Source organism: Heterocephalus glaber, unplaced genomic scaffold (genome assembly GCF_053883595.1).
Source record: "Heterocephalus glaber isolate CG9 unplaced genomic scaffold, H.glaber_assembly_v1.0 deba00001729, whole genome shotgun sequence".
Classification (NCBI taxonomy): domain Eukaryota; kingdom Metazoa; phylum Chordata; class Mammalia; order Rodentia; family Bathyergidae; genus Heterocephalus; species Heterocephalus glaber.
The window spans coordinates 15428230-15446948 of record NW_028258440.1 but is presented as its reverse complement, the minus strand read 5'-3'; the positions used below and the strand labels follow the sequence as shown (position 1 = coordinate 15446948).

General features: G+C 45.0%; 1 protein-coding gene across 1 annotated transcript; it reads right to left on the bottom strand.

Annotated features, from left to right (window-relative positions):
* Positions 1-6234: 6234 nt before the first annotated feature.
* Positions 6235-14775, bottom strand: LOC147821602 (uncharacterized). Its single transcript, XM_087199872.1, is given in 1 exon segment — positions 6235-14775. A coding segment is annotated over 1 exon segment (5157 nt). The 5' UTR covers positions 13823-14775; the 3' UTR covers positions 6235-8665.
* Positions 14776-18719: the final 3944 nt, after the last annotated feature.

Sequence of the window (18719 nt, the reverse complement as noted above, 5' to 3'; positions counted from 1 at the left end):
CCCTGGCCCTCCCTTTGAAGTGATCATCTCAGATTCAGCCTGAAACTTCCCCTGCTTCACATCCCCAACTCAATTGGCACAGCCTTTTCTGTGGCTGTGGGGCAGGGTGGGTGAAGCCACATCACCAAGTGCAGCTTGGTGGGGAGAATCATCTAAGCTTGCACTGAGGGGTGCCCCTGGACTCCGTGTACTTAACTGCAGTTACTGAAAGGGCAGGGTGGGGTGTGTGTGTCACAGTTTGGGTTTTGCCAAAGCAGATGCTATGGCGGAATTTGAGGTGCAAGATGCTTCTTTAGAGATCAATCCTGTTGTTACAGAAAATAATACCAGAGATAAAATATGAAATATTGTATTTCCCAACCTGTTAACTGTATGATACTCTTAGTTCTTGTCCTCTGGAAATCGAAGGGTGAGTCCTAGGACCAATGGAGGTTGACAGTAGGAAGATATTTATTGATAGGAAAGTTCCTGAGGGGCAGGAGGGGGACCCACTTTACAGCGGAGTTTTACATGGGTACAATGTAGGCCACAGCCATGAACATCCAGTAAGGTTACAAGTATAGTCACTTAGGTAATGGTGGTCCAGTTGGGAAACAAGTCATGTAGCAAGTGTGGATGGAAAGAACAAAGATTCCCCTAGGAAGTGGTGGGTCCAGAGGTCTCTGGTCACCCACTGGGGTGGCTCATGTCTGTCTAGACTTCAGTAGGCCCAGTATTTGTTCTGTGAGGAAGTATGCAGGTCTGGTCATCTTGTCTGTATCTTGAGTCCTGGTTTTCAGCCCATGTGTCTCCGGTCACCACTGTGGTGTGTTTCACCTTTGTCCTGACCGTCTTGAGGACCTAGCTCTATCTGACTGCCTATAATATTTCTACCTAGCTCATCTATCTATAATACTGTGACAGAAAAAGCTGGGGGGGCAGGTTGGGCAGAGGAAAAGGGACTCCCAGGATCCGCTGGGGTGAGTATTGCATTCCTCGAGCACCTCAGCGGGCAGACAAGGCCAGGCTTTCACCCCCTCTCCTCAGTCCCTGAAAGCAGGCTGCCCCAGGAGGAACAGTACTCAGTGATTGGAAGTGAAGGCCTACTCTGAATGAAGTAGCTGACAGCTGGTGGCTGAGCACACTTTTTACAGGCAAGCAGCAGGTCCTTCCCTGATAGGGATTGAAATAGGAAATTAGGGCATGGCAAAGCTGGCTGGGGAAGTGGACATGACCTGTTAATTACAAGATCCTGGACACATGAGCAGAACAGTTCCCAAAGCCCTGCACATGGACTTCTCGTGAGAACTGGAACAGCTTTTCAATAGGACAGCCTAGCCCTGACATCAGCCAGAGGTGGGGGAATCCCAGCACTGCCTCTCAGGACCCATAGGTAGCAGTTCCAGTGGTTTCCTTGAGATTTGGACAGCTTACAAGGAGAGGTGCAACATGAGGAGCTTGCTATTGTGGCTTTCCTCAGCATAGCTTGCCTTGCTTTCTCCAGGTTGTTCTTTTACCTCATATTTTTCTCTTTTACTCCACCCAAGGTCACTCTGCAGAGCCACTTTGTCGAATAAACTTGGCCACTGTTTTCTGCTTGTTTTGTTCAGTTCTTTGTTTGAGTTGAGAAGAACCTGGAATCTAATTCCAGAGGGAAAGGTGAGCAACCCAGAACCCGGTAACATTTAGTTGGTGAGCTACTTTTAGAACCAGGCTATCCGGTAACAGGATCAGAATGGTGCACTCCTTGGGTCCACTCCATTGGGGATGAACCGAGCTTGCTAAGGTGCATGGCAAACTGTGGACTGTTGAGAAGAGTGAGTTCCATCCATATTAGCATCAAAGTGTGAAGGAAAAGTCCAGCAGCCCTCTCTGGCTCAGGGTAGTGGGGAAAGTGAGACAAAATATCAGCATGCCAGACACCTGTACAGTAAGAGCAGCTGCCACTGAGTTCACTCTCCCTAGAGGGAAGGGGACGAGGGTACTGTCAGATATGCAGTTGACTGAGTTTGCTAAAGCATGGGAGCAGGTCACATTGGGATAGGAGCAGAATATTGGTGGTGACTTGTGAGGACAGGTGAAGGCTGGAGATAGAGCATATCTTAGCCCAGGGCCATCCTGCAACTCTAGGTGGCCTCATCTCTTAAGGGTGCTTCTTTATAAATGCCTGTTGAATGCTTTGATCCCCCCACCCATTCACTGAGCAGAATCTCTGGGATGAACCCTAGGAATCCATCCCCACTGCTTCTTCAAGCTCCAGTTTGAGAATGCAGCAAAGGACATGAATTACATACCCCAAGGCTATGCAGAGTTCCTGCACTGCTGCATACTCTGAGGGAAGAAATGCTACAGTCACAAGACCCTATAGACAGAGATAGCAAACCCAGTGGGAAAAGAACTAACAGTAGCTGGGCATGGAGGCACATGCCTGGAATCCCAGCTATTAGGGAGGCTGAGACAGGAGGATTGAAAGTTCAAGCCCAAGCTGGGCAGCTTGGTGAGGCCCTGCCTCAAAATAAAAAGTACAAAGGCTGGGGGTGTAGCTCAGTAGTAGAGTGCTCCTGGGTTCCGTCTCCAGCACCATCAGAAAGGAAGGAAGTGAAGGAGGGAGTGAGGAAAAACCACTAGCACAGGGCAAGAGGACATGTGTATTGTTCGGTTATTGAATATATTAACTGATTACCATCACATAGAGTGAATCTTCCATAAATATTGAGGAGGTGCAATAAAGAAAGAGCAATCTTCATGGGGCCCCTGTGGGACTGCATAACCTTTGTTCCTTTTTCTCCAGCCCCATTGTGATTAAAATGTGAGTTAATGGATGGAGATGCTTGTTAGTCTAGGGACGCTAGATAGAGATCTGTAACAGACCTAGAGTCCCAGAGTAAACTACTCAACTCTTTGTTTACCCGGAACTGATATTCCAGGCACCACAATTGTTAGAACAAGCTGCAGGTGTCTGCTGACCATCAATATGTGACAGTCGACCACTAACCTTTGTCCCCTTTTCTTTAATTCTATATGTTAACTTCCCCCTCAACCCCCTATAAAAACAGCCTCGGATTCTGAGCCAGTTGCCTCTCTAAGCTATTTTGCTTTGGGAGTGCCATCTGGCCAGACTAATAAAGGTCTGTTTTCCAACTTGTCCGGTGTGTTCCTTCCCGGGTGTTCTTCGCTGTAGTCAGCTCCTTGGAGCGTTTGGTAAGGCTCTTGGTCTTACATTCTGAAGGCACCGCTGGGATTCCTGGGTGTGCTTCACTAGTCAGCTCCTCGGAGCATTTGGTCAGGCCCTCGGTCTTACAGCCCCAAGTAACAGAAATAGTGTGACCTCTTTCTAGTCAGTATCCTGAATGCCCCTGAATTCAGGGGACCCATGAAATTCAATGGGAAAAACAGCTTTATTGTGTGTGGTACTGAGGATTGAACCCAGGGTGTTGGCACTGAGCTACACGTCCAGCTTTTTTTTATTTTTCATTTTGAGACAAGGTCTTGCTAAATTGTCCAAGTGGAAGTCAAATTTACATGCAAGAGTGTCAAATCAGGATTTTTTTTTACCCACATAATGCTAGGCTAACAGTTTTTGTGTATGTTTACCTGAGCGTTACAGGGGATAAAATACATACACTTCATTCTTCTGTTAAGCAAACATATACTTTACGATAATGGAATTGGGTGTGGCTCACAGTAGCTGGGCATAGGGACAACAGGAACCCATCTGTGCATTCACTCACTTTACAGATGAATGACAAGGTGTGTACAAGAGCTCCAAAACAGCAACAGGTGTGCATTTAGGATTCGTTTTTTTTAAAAAGTTTTCTTTTTATTTTTCTGGTTGAAGTAGCCCAATTCAGTACAATGGTACATAAAAAACCAGATTTGCAAGTTTCGGAGGAGGTCGAAAGTGAATCATCACCTTATATAAAGAATAAAGTTACCAAATTAAGAAAAAAAAAAGTGAATCATCAGGTGACTCGTGCATGGATGATCACATTGACCATGTAAGCCAAAGTTCCTGTGACAGTGAAATGGAGCAAGAATTGACCAATATAGACACAGGGAATGAAGACCTACCTGATTCACATGACAAAGAAAACAACAATGTTAGTACATATTTGACTAGTCAAAATGGTACAAAATGGTCATACAACCAAATGGAACAATCCAATGTTAGAACTACATCTGAAAATATTGTGAGGGCCTTGGAAGGGGTGAGACCTATTGGATGAAATGCTAGCACTACCATTCAGTGTTGGAAACTGTTTGTAACAGACAAAATGCCACAAGATGTTGTGAAATATACACATGATGAAATACAAATAAAACTTTCTGTATGCACCAATAACCATACTCAAAAACATGTTTATTATGACATCTCACTAGCTGAACTGAAAGCATTCATAGGTCTGCTGTACTTAGCAAGGCTTTCTCATGATAATCACTGGAATGTAAAAGACTTATGGGTATGAGCTTGAAGTTTACAGAATAACAATGACACTGAGATTTGGTTTCCTTCAAAATTGCCTTAGGACTGGGGGATTTAGCTCAGTGGTTCTGGCACCTGCTTTACAAGTGGAAGGTCCCAAATTTGATCCCGGGTACAAAAAAAAATAATTGCCTGGGGTTTGTTGACCAACCCCCCCCTCCCCACCAAGAAAGAAAAAGAACTGATAATCTGGCTGCTGTCTGCTCATTGTTTGAGAGTTTTGTTTCAAAAGGCCAAGCAATTTACACACCACCTGAATACATGACTACTGATGAACATCTTACAGCATTTCATGGTTGCTATAACTTTAGGCAGTATATTAGGGTGGTATGGTATTTACAGTTGAAAGAAGGGAAAGGAGTGACTCAGCTCCTTTGTTTCTTTTTTCCTCTCCAGTACCAGTAATCAAACTCAGGACCTTACACTTGCCAGGCAGGAGCAGCGCCACTGAGCTATATCCCTGGCTCATCAGCTCCTTGGTTTCTAACCATAAAACCTCAACAAACCTGAAGCCTGAGATGGTAACTTTTTACAACAAAACCAAAAGCAGAGTAGATGTTGTTGATGAGTTATACAGCAACTATGATGTCACTTGAAACACAAAGTGTTGACCAATAGATGTGTTTTACTCAATCCTAAATGTGTGGCATAAATAGCTTGATAGTTTACAAAGAAAATAATAAGGGCAAAATATCACAGAGAAATTTTCTTGGAGGATTGGGACTGGAACTCATAAGAGATCATTTACAACAGAGGAAGAACAAAATGTTTCTGCTCAGGGAACTACACAAAAAACTGGGGAGCACACAAGTGAGCTGACAGTTGAATAGGCAGGTGCAACATCACAGAGGCCTACTACAACAACAGAAAAACAAAAAGATGTTAACTGTGCCCTGCAAGAAAGGACAGGAAAACAAAACATATGTGCTATCAATGTAAGCAATACTTGTGCATGGAACATGCAGTTGTCATGTATGAAGACTGCTTTGGGTGTGACAGTAGAAGCAAAGATTATTTCTTTGGTAAACTTTTATTTGTATTTATATTGTACTTCACATAGGTTTTTATTTCTGATGTTATCTTTTAGGTTTTGTAAGCAAGTAAACAGCTGATGTGAAAATGTTGACATCTATTCTAAGCACTCATTACATATTTGACATTTTATTTTATTGATATCTTATTTTCCTGCACATTGTACAATACAGTAGAAAGCTCCTGACAAAAGAGGAAGACAAGAGAGGTGACAAGGATGGCCTGCCACACAAGAAAGGAAAGCTAAGCACCTATGCTGTCAGTGTAAGCAAGATGTGTGCATGGAACATGCAGTTGTCATGTGTGAAGACTGCCTTGGGTGTAACAGTTGAAGCAAAGATTATTTTTCTTGTAGAATTCTAGTGGTATTTTCATTATAGTTCATTCAGGAATTTTGTGAAAATGTTGACATTTATTCCTAAACCCATAATACATATTAAGAATTTCATACTTTATTGATATTTTGTTCCTTTTAACTACACATTGTATAATATAATAAGAACCTTTTGACAAAACAGCAAGAACAGCAAGATGTTGTTGTGCCCAGATCGCGATGTCCCAAAGACCACCAGGAGACCGTTTCCGATGTAAGCACACGAGGGTCGTTTATTCAAGCTTAAGCAGGGACTCTCAATTGTCACCGACGCAGCGGATCGAGATTGAGAGCCCCAAGCCTCGAGACTAGCAGGGTTTTTATTGAATATACATCAAGCTTTGGTTGTTAGTAGCCAGGTGATTGGTTAATGCTAAATACATATGAAGTGTAGGGTTTTGATTGGTTAGGCTCGGGGGGGTTAAGGGGGTTACGTATAGATTTTTGCAAGGGAGAAGGGGGCAAAGGTTAGGGGCCGACTGTCATAAGCTGATGGTTAGCAGGTCCACTGACTAATGGTCACATCTATCTTTTGTGGGCAGTTAGCCATTAACTGTTTACCTTATAGGTAGTGTGTCCGGAATGTCCTTCCTGAGTACACAGATGGCTGGGTAATAAACTTAGGAATTTTGAGTGGATAAGCACAAGTTTGAGAGAACAAAGGAGACAGCTCCAAAATGGAGTCACTCTGAGAGAACAAAGGAGACAGCTCCAAAATGGAGTCACTCTGGCTCCACATTCCCCCCTTCTCAGGGTGCTGTAGAGGGCCAATCATGGGCCTCTGGGGGTTAATTCTGTCAAATCAATAGGTATTGGCTGGTATTGGGACCTGAGTACCATTAACTGAACAGCGTTAATTCGCTTTTTAATGAACGAAACTAGTCTATTAAGTATGCAAGGTCCAAAGGTTAATAGTAGCAACACGATAAGCAAGGGGCCTAACAGGGTAGAAATTAGGGTAGTGAGCCAAGGGGAAGAATTAAACCAAGATTCGAACCAGGTTTGAGATTGTTCTCTTTCTTGTTTACGTTTGGCGATGTCTTCTCTAACTTTAGCCATGGATTCTTTGACTACTCCTGAATGATCTATATAGAAACAGCATTCTTTACCTAGTGCAACACAGAGTCTTCCTTGTTGAAGGAAAATTAAGTCCAGCCCCCTTCGGTTTTGGAGGACTACCTCTGCTAGTGAAGTTAAAGACTCTTGGAGGTGGGAGATGGAGCTTTCTAGCCTTTTAATATCTATATTTATGGCTGTCCTTAAGTCATTATAATATTTATTGTGTATTAGTAGCGATGAAACTCCCGTTCCTGTCCCAGCTAGTCCTAATCCTAAGAGAACGGTCAAAGTAATGGCCGTTACAGGTTCTCGCTTAACTCTGACCTGGGTTTCAGCCAGGCGGCTGGGGATGTCTTTTTCTGAGTGATATAACAACCGGGGGACTAATTGTACAAGTACACAGAAATCTCGTGTTTGTTTTAACACTAGCCCATGTACACAAGGGGTAAGTCCAGAGGAACAGGCCCACCATCCATCATAAGGGGGAATGAGATATTTAGGCCTAGGTCTAAGGACGGTTTTGTTACAAAGGTGTTGGTGGGAGGCCGGGACACTGCCGACACAAGTTCCTTGCCCAGTTACTGATTGTAGGGTCAGCCTAGCTGTCTCTTTTTGTTGCCATCTACATTGAGTCGGGCTGTCTGACTTAGTGAAATTGTCTAGATAAGCTACTGCTTCATAGTATGGGGGCTTAGTATCATAACATAGCCAGCAGGACTGAGTGAGGTCTGGCCTAGATGCATTTAGGGCTTTAAAGGTGTGAACCATCAGTTTCCAAAGGGGGTCCTGGTCCCGGTTATGATCGACTTTATCAATCTGGGTGATCATTTGAATCAAGGGCGGGGATGTGGGAGCGGAGGTTAAGTCTGATGGCCGTACGGAGGCGTTTGGTTTTGGTGACATAGGCGAGCTTTTTGGGGGAGGGGGCTTAATAGGTCTGAAAGGGGCTATTGGAGCTAGCGCCAAGTTTGGCCCTATCAATTGGGGAGACCCTATGGTGAGCGGCTCTGCCTTCAGTTTTATAGTGAATAACAACCCGGTATCATAACCATCTTGATATAGACGGAGTCCCCAAGTCTGGCCTGTTTCCCATTTAGTGTACCTTTTACCTGAATCCGTGAATGAAAGTCTGACCGGGTTACAGAGGAACCCGGTACAGGGGCCACTAAGAACTAAGAAATTACCACCCTTTTGATTTGTCTGCAGGCCAGGGGGCCCAGGGACTCTTTTTAAAGAAATAAAATCGTCTTTGACAGGCAGGGCCCAGGAGACGGTGCCCGTGGACTCACATCCCCATTTGGCACAATAGAACTGGTCAGGTCCCCCGCACTTGTTTATCTGAGACTGTGTGCGCCTTTCTCTCGGACAAACATAAAAGGGGGTGCTTTGTAGGATGTTTTTATCAAGAGAATGGCTACACCCAGGGTCAAGTCTAGGAGGGGCCATAGGTACTGGAGCCATGGGCAGGGATGTTCTATTAGTATTACATTGGCCTATGCCTTTTTTACATATTGGCTCTCCTCTAGGCCCGATTTTCCAGTTTCCAGTGTTCCAAGTCCCTGTGGCGAGCGAACACAGGTCAAAGTCTAGGTCTGGCCACCAGGTAAGTGGTGGAGCCACTTCAGATGAACTATTAACAATGTTGCCCGTAGACGTACTAATGATCATCCAGGTTAAATTTAAGGGAGCATATGGGTTTTGTCCTCCTAGTGTCGGTGTCAAAAGTACAGTTACCATAATCACGATCGTCGACGACGTAGCTTGAGTTTGAGGGGACTGTCTTGGTCTCTGGACACCTGCCATGATGGAACGAAGTCTTCTAGGACAGTGTGAGGATCTGCAGGGCGAACGTGGGTGTAGTGTACCCACGAAGCAATCCCGTCGACCTTGAGAGCAGTGGGCGTGGTCAGGACTGTGATGTAGGGTCCTTTCCAACGGGGCTCAAGGTCTTTCTGCCGGTGTCTCCGAACGAAGACCCAGTCTCCAGGTCGGTAGCGATGGGGCTCAGGAGGTGGTCCGGTCTGGTATAAGGCTTCTAACTTAGGCCAGATGTCTTTGTGTACACTTTGGAGGCTTTTTAAAGAAAGTAACAACTTTTGGTCATCAAATTCAACAAGTACATTTGAGTGAAGGTTGGGGATAATGGGAGGGGGAATTCCAAACATGATTTCAAAGGGGGTCAACCCCATTTTATAGGGTGAATTGCGCACCCTATAAAGGGCGAAGGGAAGGAGAGTCACCCAGTCACCGCCAGTCTCTAAGGTTAATTTAGTTAAGGTCTCTTTTAAGGTTCTATTCATCCTTTCTACCTGTCCTGAGCTTTGGGGTCTGTATGCACAATGTAATTTCCAATCTGTCCCCAACACCTGTGCTAGGGTTTGACTCACCTTGGAAATGAAGGCGGGTCCATTATCTGATCCTAGCATTACTGGAAAACCGTACCTTGGCAGGATGTCTTCTAGCAGCTTTTTAGTCACACTCTGCGCTGTCTCATGTTTGGTAGGAAACGCTTTTATCCATCCTGAAAAAGTATCTACGAAAACTAACAAGTATTTATAACCGTACTTTCCAGGTTTTACCTCGGTGAAGTCTAATTCCCAATAGGCTCCAGGTCGGTTTCCCCTCAGCCTATTTCCTGGGTTGGCCCTATTGTGGGTGGCATTTGTCAATTGACAGGCTTTGCAGGTAGCAACAATATGTTCAATTGTAGAATTAGCATCACGGATCTTTATTTCAGCATGTCTCAGGAGATCTTGCATTTTCCGAGTGTCCATGTGGGTGGTCCGGTGTATCTTGGAGAGAACTTGTTCTCCCAGTGTCTTAGGCAGGATGACTTTACAATCAGAAGATTTCCACCACCCGTTGAGGCACTGGGGCGTAGGTAATTGTTTTATCCAATTTAAGTCCTTTTCAGTGTACTGGGGCTTTTCTGGGAGGGCTGCACTTCCCGGATCGGGCAGCTGAGTGGCCAGTGTCAGATCAACCTTTAAAGCTATTTTTCGGGCCGTCTGGTCAGCTAGATTATTTCCTCTGGCAATTGGAGTGTCGCCCTTCTGGTGTCCTGGGCAATGGATAATGGCTAATTTTTTCGGTAGCCAGAGGGCTGTTAAGAGGGCAAGGATCTCTTCTTTGTTTTTAATAGTCTTTTCTTCAGCTGTCAAGAGTCCCCTTTCTTTGTAGATGGCCCCATGGACGTGCGCAGTGGCAAAGGCATACCGGCTATCTGTGTATACATTTAACTTTAGGCCCCGTCCTAAAGTTAATGCCTTGGTCAGGGCTATGAGCTCTGCCCGTTGTGCTGAGGTCCCGGTGGGCAATGGTTCTGCCCAAATGACCTCAGTTTCTGTCACCACAGCTGCCCCAGCATACCTGTGGCCCTCACGAACAAAGCTGCTCCCATCAGTGTACCAGGTGTTGTCTGCGTCTGGCCATGGTTGGTCACTCAGATCTGCTCGAATTCCGTGTACCTGGGCCAGGATGTCTGTGCAGTCGTGAAGCGGAGCCTCTAAGTTCGGGTCTGGCAACAGTGTGGCTGGGTTTAAAGCAGCCGGGGCCTGAAAGACAACTCGGGTTGGATTTAGGAGTAAGCTCTGGTAGTGGGTCAGGCGAGCATTACTGAGCCATCGATCCGGAGGCTGTTTTAGGACTCCCTCAATGGCGTGAGGGGTGGTCACGTACAGTTCTTGGCCTAATGTCAACTTGTCAGCGTCTTTGACCATTAGAGCTACTGCTGCAATCATTTTTAGGCACGGGGGCCATCCTGACGCAACTGGATCAAGTCTTTTTGATAAGTACGCCACTGGGCGGCGCCATGGCCCTAGATACTGGATCAGGACGCCCTTAGCGACTCCTTTGTTTTCATCAATGTAAAGGTGGAATGGCTTAGTAATATCAGGCAAGCCCAAGGCTGGTGCCGTCAGCAAGGCTGTTTTAATTTGATCGAAAGATTTTTGTAGCTTTTCTGTCCATTGAAAAGCCTGACTGTCTCTAGTTGCCTCGTAGAGGGGCTTTGCGAGCTCTGCGAACCCTGGTATCCATAGGCGGCAGAAGCCCGCCGATCCCAAGAATTCTCTGACTTTTCGAGGGGAATCTGGTGTGGGTATCTTAAGAACTGTCTCTTTCTTAGCATCCGACAGCCATCTCTGCCCTTCTCTAAGCACGTAGCTTACCTCGGGTTTGCAGATCTGGGCCTTTTTAGCGGACACCCGATACCCCAGCTCTCCTATGACCATCAAGAGTCTCTTGGTTCCATTTAAGCAGTCTTCCTGTGTCTCAGCTGCCACAAGAAGGTCATCTACATATTGTAACAGAGTTAGTTGGGGGTTCTGGAGGCGAAACTCACCCAGGTCTTCATGTAGGGCCTCGTCGAAGATGGTGGGAGAGTTTTTGAATCCTTGAGGTAATCGGGTCCACGTCAGCTGTCCGTTGATGCCTTGCTCTGGATCACTCCATTCAAACGCAAAGATGTTTTGGCTTTTAGGTGCCAGTGGAAGGCTAAAAAAAGCATCTTTGAGATCTAAGACTGTGTACCAGCGATGGCTCGGGGGAAGAGAACTCAATAGGGTGTATGGATTAGGCACTGTGGGGTGAATGTCCATAACCCTCTTGTTTACCTCCCGGAGGTCCTGCACTGGCCGATAGTCATTAGAATGAGGTTTTCGTACTGGCAACAAGGGGGTGTTCCAGGCCGATTGGCAAGGTCTGAGAATCCCCTGAGCAAGTAACCTCCTGATGTGTGGAGTTATTCCTTTCTGGGCCTCCAGGGGCATAGGATATTGGCGAACTCGTACCGGATCTGCTCCAGGTTTTATTTTTATAAACACCGGTGCCCTGTGTATAGCTAGCCCCATGTCTCCAGTTTCCGCCCATGCTTGTGGGAACATGGAGAGCCATTGTTCCATATCAGGATCAGGAGGGGCCCTCTTTTGATGTAGTAGATATTCATCTTCCAGGTTTATGGTTAGTACCTGAATGGGCCTTCCCTCTTGATTAAGGACTTTTGTGCCCCCGGGTTGGAAATGAATTTGAGCCCCTAATTTAGTAAGTAAGTCTCTTCCCAATAAGGGGTAGGGGCAGTCTGGTATAACCATAAATGAGTGGGTTACTTGGCCCACTCCCAAGTCTACTGTTCTTTGGGTTGTCCATGAATACTTTTTCATGCCTGTAGCTCCTTGAACCCAGGAGGTTTTATCAGAAATATGGCCACACGGTTTGAGTAGGACTGAATGTTGAGCCCCTGTATCCACCAGGAACTCAATAGGTCTCCCCTCCACTTTTAGGGTTACCCTGGGCTCGGGGAGGGGTGCCGAACCCCGTCCCCCCTAATCATTTAATTCATCCGCAGCCAGAATAGGGGTCTTGGGGCGTCCTTCTCGCTGTTTCTTTTTAGGACAGTCCCTGGCCCAGTGTCCGTATTCTTTGTAATAAGCACATTGATTTTTTCCCAACTGGGGGCGCTCTCTGCGTCTCTCTTTGTTTTCTCCTTCCATCACAATCTTTTTTAGTCTACGTTCACATTCTTTCTGCTCTCCCGCAGTGGTAGCCAGAAGGATCCGAGCTAAGTTTCGGGTCTGGCGGTCATCAGCTTTTTCTCGTTTCTCCTCTGCGGTTTCTCTATTGTTATACACTTTCTCTGCCACTGCCACTAAGTCCTGAATACTCTTTTCTCCTAACCTATCTACTTTCTGTAACTTTCTCTTAATGTCTGGTGCCGCCTGGTTGACAAAATGTATTATTACAGCTGCCTTTGTCTCAACTGCTTCTGGGTCCATAGGAGTGTACCTACGAAAAGCTTCCTGAATTCTTTCTAGGAAAGCAGCAGGGCTTTCATCTAACTTTTGTTGTACATCCCCTACCTTAGCCAAATTTGTAGGCTTCCTCGCCGCTGCTCTGAGACCTCTTAATAAAGTCTGGCGATAGACTCGAAGTCTCTCCTTACCTTCTGCCGTATTGAAGTCCCAGTTAGGTCGGGACAGAGGAAAAGAAGTGTTGATGGTGTCTGCATTGGTGGTGGGCTGACCACTGTCACCAGGAACCAATTTTCTGGCCTCATTCTGGATTCTCTCTCGTTCCTCAGTGGTGAACAGAACCTGCAGAAGCTGTTGACAGTCATCCCAAGTGGGCTGATGGGTAAACAAAACAGTTTCTAACAGGTTAATCAAATCTCTAGGGTTATCAGAGAAATTGGCATGTTGTCGGCGCCAATTATAAAGATCACTGGTAGCAAAGGGCCAGTAATGATGAGGCTGGTTTCCATGTTCATCAGGGGGCCCTATTGCTCGCAGCGGGCAGACAGTTGAATCTGCCGGTCCTGCCGGCGAGGCGGCGCGCCGGTGACGAGTATTTTGGGCGGGACCATTACGGTTGTCGGCGGCGCCCGGGGCGGGTTCCCCAGCCCCGGCTGGGACTGGGTCACCTCCTCCAGCCTGCTGTGGCGGAAGAGAGGGGAGAGAGTAAGGGGGAGGAAATATAAGATCTTCCTCGGTCCCTCCCTGGAGGACAGGGTAAAGTGGCGCGGTTGGCTTGGTTTCGGGTTGTTTTTCATCCGCGCGCTTTTTAGGAGCCTTTTCTTTGGCCGTCAGGATTAACTCCGGTTGCTGCTGCTGTGAAGGCAAAAAGAGCTTAACCCATGGGGGCGGGTTAGAAACCAGAAATTCCCAAACGGCTATGTAGGGTATCTGATCGGGGGGGAGGATGGCTTTACGAACTCTGCGAATTATCTGCAAATCAAAAGTTCCCTCGGGGGGCCATCCTACCCCGAGGGAGGGCCACTCTGAGCCACAGAGGGTGATGAACTTAGTCTTCTTAATTTTTAAACTTAAGTTATGAGCGCTCTCCCTAACTTCTTTGAAATGGTCTGTTACAAGGGAAAGAGGGGTAGTCACAGTCTGTCCCATCGTCTCGGTCCAAGTCAGCACAAACAGACACACAAACGCAACAGAGAAGCACAAGGTGAGACAAAACCGTCCTCCGCGCGATCGGAGGCAATGCAAATGGGACGACGGCCTCCTGCCGTGCCGCGGGAGCGACCCGCACCGTCCCTCCAGGAGTCTCACTGACCCGTACTCTTGGGGCACTCCGTCCCCACCAGTGGAATCCGGAACGTCTTCCAGGATCCCGGGTCGGCGGCCCTTGCAGCGCGTCCGCCTAGACCGTCTGCCGACCTTCCCAGAAAATAGGCCCAGACTTTACAAGCACAAAGAAAACACTCACCAGCCGGCGTTGACCCTCCGGTACGGGAGTCCTGAAGGTCTTGGGATCCCGGACGAGCCCCCAAATGTTGTGCCCAGATCGCGATGTCCCAAAGACCACCAGGAGACCGTTTCCGATGTAAGCACACGAGGGTCGTTTATTCAAGCTTAAGCAGGGACTCTCAATTGTCACCGACGCAGCGGATCGAGATTGAGAGCCCCGAGCCTCGAGACTAGCAGGGTTTTTATTGAATATACATCAAGCTTTGGTTGTTAGTAGCCAGGTGATTGGTTAATGCTAAATACATATGAAGTGTAGGGTTTTGATTGGTTAGGCTCGGGGGGGTTAAGGGGGTTACGTATAGATTTTTGCAAGGGAGAAGGGGGCAAAGGTTAGGGGCCGACTGTCATAAGCTGATGGTTAGCAGGTCCACTGACTAATGGTCACATCTATCTTTTGTGGGCAGTTAGCCATTAACTGTTTACCTTATAGGTAGTGTGTCCGGAATGTCCTTCCTGAGTACACAGATGGCTGGGTAATAAACTTAGGAATTTTGAGTGGATAAGCACAAGTTTGAGAGAACAAAGGAGACAGCTCCAAAATGGAGTCACTCTGAGAGAACAAAGGAGACAGCTCCAAAATGGAGTCACTCTGGCTCCACAATGTCAAGTGTGTCCTACAAAAAGGCCAGAAAGCAAAGCACATGTGCTGTCAGTGTAAGCGATACGTGTGTGTGTTGAACAAGCTGTTGTCATGTGAAGACTGCCTTAGGTGTGAAAATTGAAGTAAAGATTATTTTTTTTGTAGCGTGCTATTGGTACTTTCATTGCAGTTCATATGGGAATTTATTTCTTTTGTTATTTTTACACTTTGTACACCAAAAAACAGTTGATACTGAAAAACTTGATGCAGGGCTGGGGATTTAGCTCAGTGGTTCCACTGCCTGCCCCGCAAGTGCAAGGACCCGAGTTTGATCCCCAGTACCAAAAACAAAACAAAAAGAAAAAAAAGAAAAATTTGATGCTTTTTTATGAACACTCAATATTAAAAATTTATACTTTATTTTTTGATATTTTTTCTGTTAAGAACTCATTAATATAATAAAACTCACAAATTAAAATTAATAATTCATCAGTAGAAATATTCTAGAGAATGAATGTGGGTATTATACACCCACAACAATGTACCTTTATGACAAAATTGGCACATGCCAATTATTCTCTGATAGGTGTACACCACCACACCCAGTTGGGAAAAATAGAACATCTTTATCTGAACTAATCTCTTGCCAAAACATAAGATCTTAAATTGTGAATATAGGCGATAAACTCCTGCAGAATTAGCAATACCTACTGATGACTTGGTCACCAATATAAATCATGTATATTTTTTATATCACACTGCTACTGTAGGTCTTGAATATGGTTTGTATTCACTGGTAGTTTAAATCTATTACTTTCTAAATCTTCCTTTAGATTAATGTGTAAATAGGGAAACACGTGTATTTTTATATCACGCATTGCTTATTAACTATTTGGTATTTGTATTTTGATATAATTGATTTCCTTTGGAATGTTATGTATTTTATACATTTAAAACCTTATTCTGGGCCGGGGGTTTAGCTCAGTGGTTCCAGCACCTGCCTCGCAAGCACAAGGTCCCGAGGTCAATCCCGGGTACCAAAAAAACCACAAAAAACAAAACCTTACTCTATGCCAGTTTCTGTAGGCTTCATTAAACTCCCAAAAAAGTGCATGACACAAGAAAGTAAAGAACTCCTGTTACCAGGTAGCTCGCCAATTAAACATTACTGGGTTCTGGGTTTTTGCCTCTCCCTCTGGAGTTAGATTTCAGGTTCTTCTCAACTTGAAAAAAAAAAATTGAACAAAATAAGCAAAAAGCAGTGACTAAGTTTATTTGAAAAAGTAAATGAAGAGTAAGGGAGAAACTGGCTCTGCAGAGTGAGTTTGGGCCAAGTAAAAGGAGAAAAAGCAATAAAAAGATACCCTGGAGAAAGCAGGGTGAGATACCACGAAGAAAGCCACAATAGCCAGCCAGAACCATGGTGGTACAAACCTGTAATCCCAGCACTTGGGAGGCTGAGGCAGGACCACATGAGTTCAAGGCCAGCCTGGGATATATGGAGCTTGAGGCCAGTCTAGACCATGTAACGAGACCCTGTCTTAAAAACACCAAAAAAGTTAAATTAAAAGAAAAATAAAATCATACTGAAACAATAAATCCTTTACAAAAATACCAGTGATGCATTAAGATACAGGGCTAAGAAACTGATGAAATTGTAAGAATATATACCAAAAGTAATTGCTCTACTTCTGCCATTTTAAAATACTCTGATCACCAATATTAATAATATATTTGTTGGGCCAGGGATTTAGCTCAGTGGTTCCGGTGCCTGCCTCGCAAGCGCAAGGTCCCGAGTTTGATCCCTGGTACCGCCCCCCCCATATATATATATATATATATATATATATATATATATATATATTTGTTTTAATATGCACAGATGTTATTTTCAGTTTTAAACAAAGGTTTTTACTTTTGACAATGGGTTTTGCATTATAATATATTTTATTGCAATATAATACATCAATTTTGGTTCAACATAAATATTTCCAAACTGATATAATTATTTTTTAAAGCTGTCTTCACTCAAAAGTGTCTTAATGCGGAAAAGAATTTACATGGTCACAGTAACCATAGCATATGGAATATATTAGCTTTGGCAGCAGAAAGCCTGAACTTCAATCCCAGTTCTGCCACTTGGAAGCTTTGTGATTTTAAGTAAAGCTATTCAGTGTCTCTCATATTGTTTCCTCATCTTTGAAGTGGGCACAATAATTGAATTCTCTTGTTTTGTTTTGTTTGTGTGAGACAGGGCCTCGCTATGTTCTTCAGGCTGGCCTTGAACTTGCAACAATTCTCCTGCCTCAGCCTCCCAAGTGTTGAGATTACAGGTGTGCACCCAGCTTCTAGTTGGTTTGTTTTGAGGATAAAATGAGATAACATGTACCAGGCACTTAACATAGTGCCTTGGCATCTAGAACACTCAATAAACAGGTATTTTTAAAAACCATTGTTGCTGTTATTAAGAGGCTATATTCATGACTATTGTCAGGTTTCCTTTATTATTAGTGACTTGTCCTAACATTCGCAGATTGGTTGCCTGACCTTGTTCATCTGTTTGGGTTTTTTTTTGGGGGGGTGTTTTGTTTTGTTTCATTGCTTGGGATTGAACCCAGGGCCTCTTGCGTCATAGGCAAATGCTCTGCCACTGAGCCACACCCCCCACCCTTTATAAAAAAAAAAATCTTTTAAATTTTGAGACACGATCTTGCTAAGTTGCCCAAGCTGGTCTCAAACTTGTGATCCTTCTGCCACAGCCTCCCGAGCAGTGGGAATTACAGGCCTGTGCCACCACATCTGGTTTCTGACCTTGCCTGTCTAGCAAAGGGGTCCCAATGGTCATGAAGAATTGCCAAAATAAGTTGTGGCATAGACCAACATTCTCAGGAATATTTGCCTCAAAATACTGCAGGAATATTGCAAGAATACTACAATATTGCAGAATTCTGCAAGGTGCTGTGCCAGCAAAAGGTTCTGCTGCCAATTAATGTGGAGAAGCTAGTTTTGCCTTGTAAATTCATACCATGTATCACCGCTGCAGAATCTCTAAGTCCCAGAAGTAACACTTTTGTTTAACCCCCATTTTCCAACTTATTTGCTAATATAGCCTTTGTTCTCTCTCCCTTTCTCTCTCTGGTATGTATGCATGTGACACCTCAACACTAATGGGATATGCTATAAAACATGTTTTGGGAGACACAGATCCAGCCTGTCTTCATTTTGGAAATGGGAGACTCCACAGGGAAAATAACTCTCACCCAAGGCCACACAGTAATAGTGGATATGTAGGCCTAGATTCCAGGGTCCCCAGTCCTAGTGCCCTCTTTTTTTGAAGTACTGGAAATCGAACTCAGGACATTGCACTTGCCAAGCAGGTGCAGTGCCACTGAGCTAAATCCCCAGCCCTCTTGTGCCTTTCTTTTAGCAAAGTTTCTTTTTTTTTCGGTACTGGGGATCGAACTCAGGACCTTGTGCTTGCCAGGCAGGCTCTGGAACCACTGAGCTAAATACTCGGCCCAAGCAAAGTTTCTATGTAAGTAGTGACCTTTGTGGACAGAGTTCAACATAGAGTTAACATAGAGTTTATATGGATGAGTAACCTATATGATACATTTGAAAGTTCAGGGATAAGAACATTTTATAATAGCCAGAAATTTTGTATTGCAAAGCCTACAGGTTTTACAGCCTCCTCTCTATCAGGGTTTCTGCTCGTAGGCCTTAGGCAAGGACCTCAGAGCCCACAAATGGAACATGAGCTCTTGAGCTTACACGAGATGACCGCGAGAGGGCGCTCGTTCCTAAACTATCAGTCTAGATTCCTGGAAGCAGGAATGCAGAATCAGCAAGCTACAAGGCTTGCTGGAGAAGAGATAAAACACTGTGACTGGAGGTATGGTAATGTTCAAGATATTAAAGCCATGGATGACAGATAAGAAAAGGAAGCCAAATAAGATTATA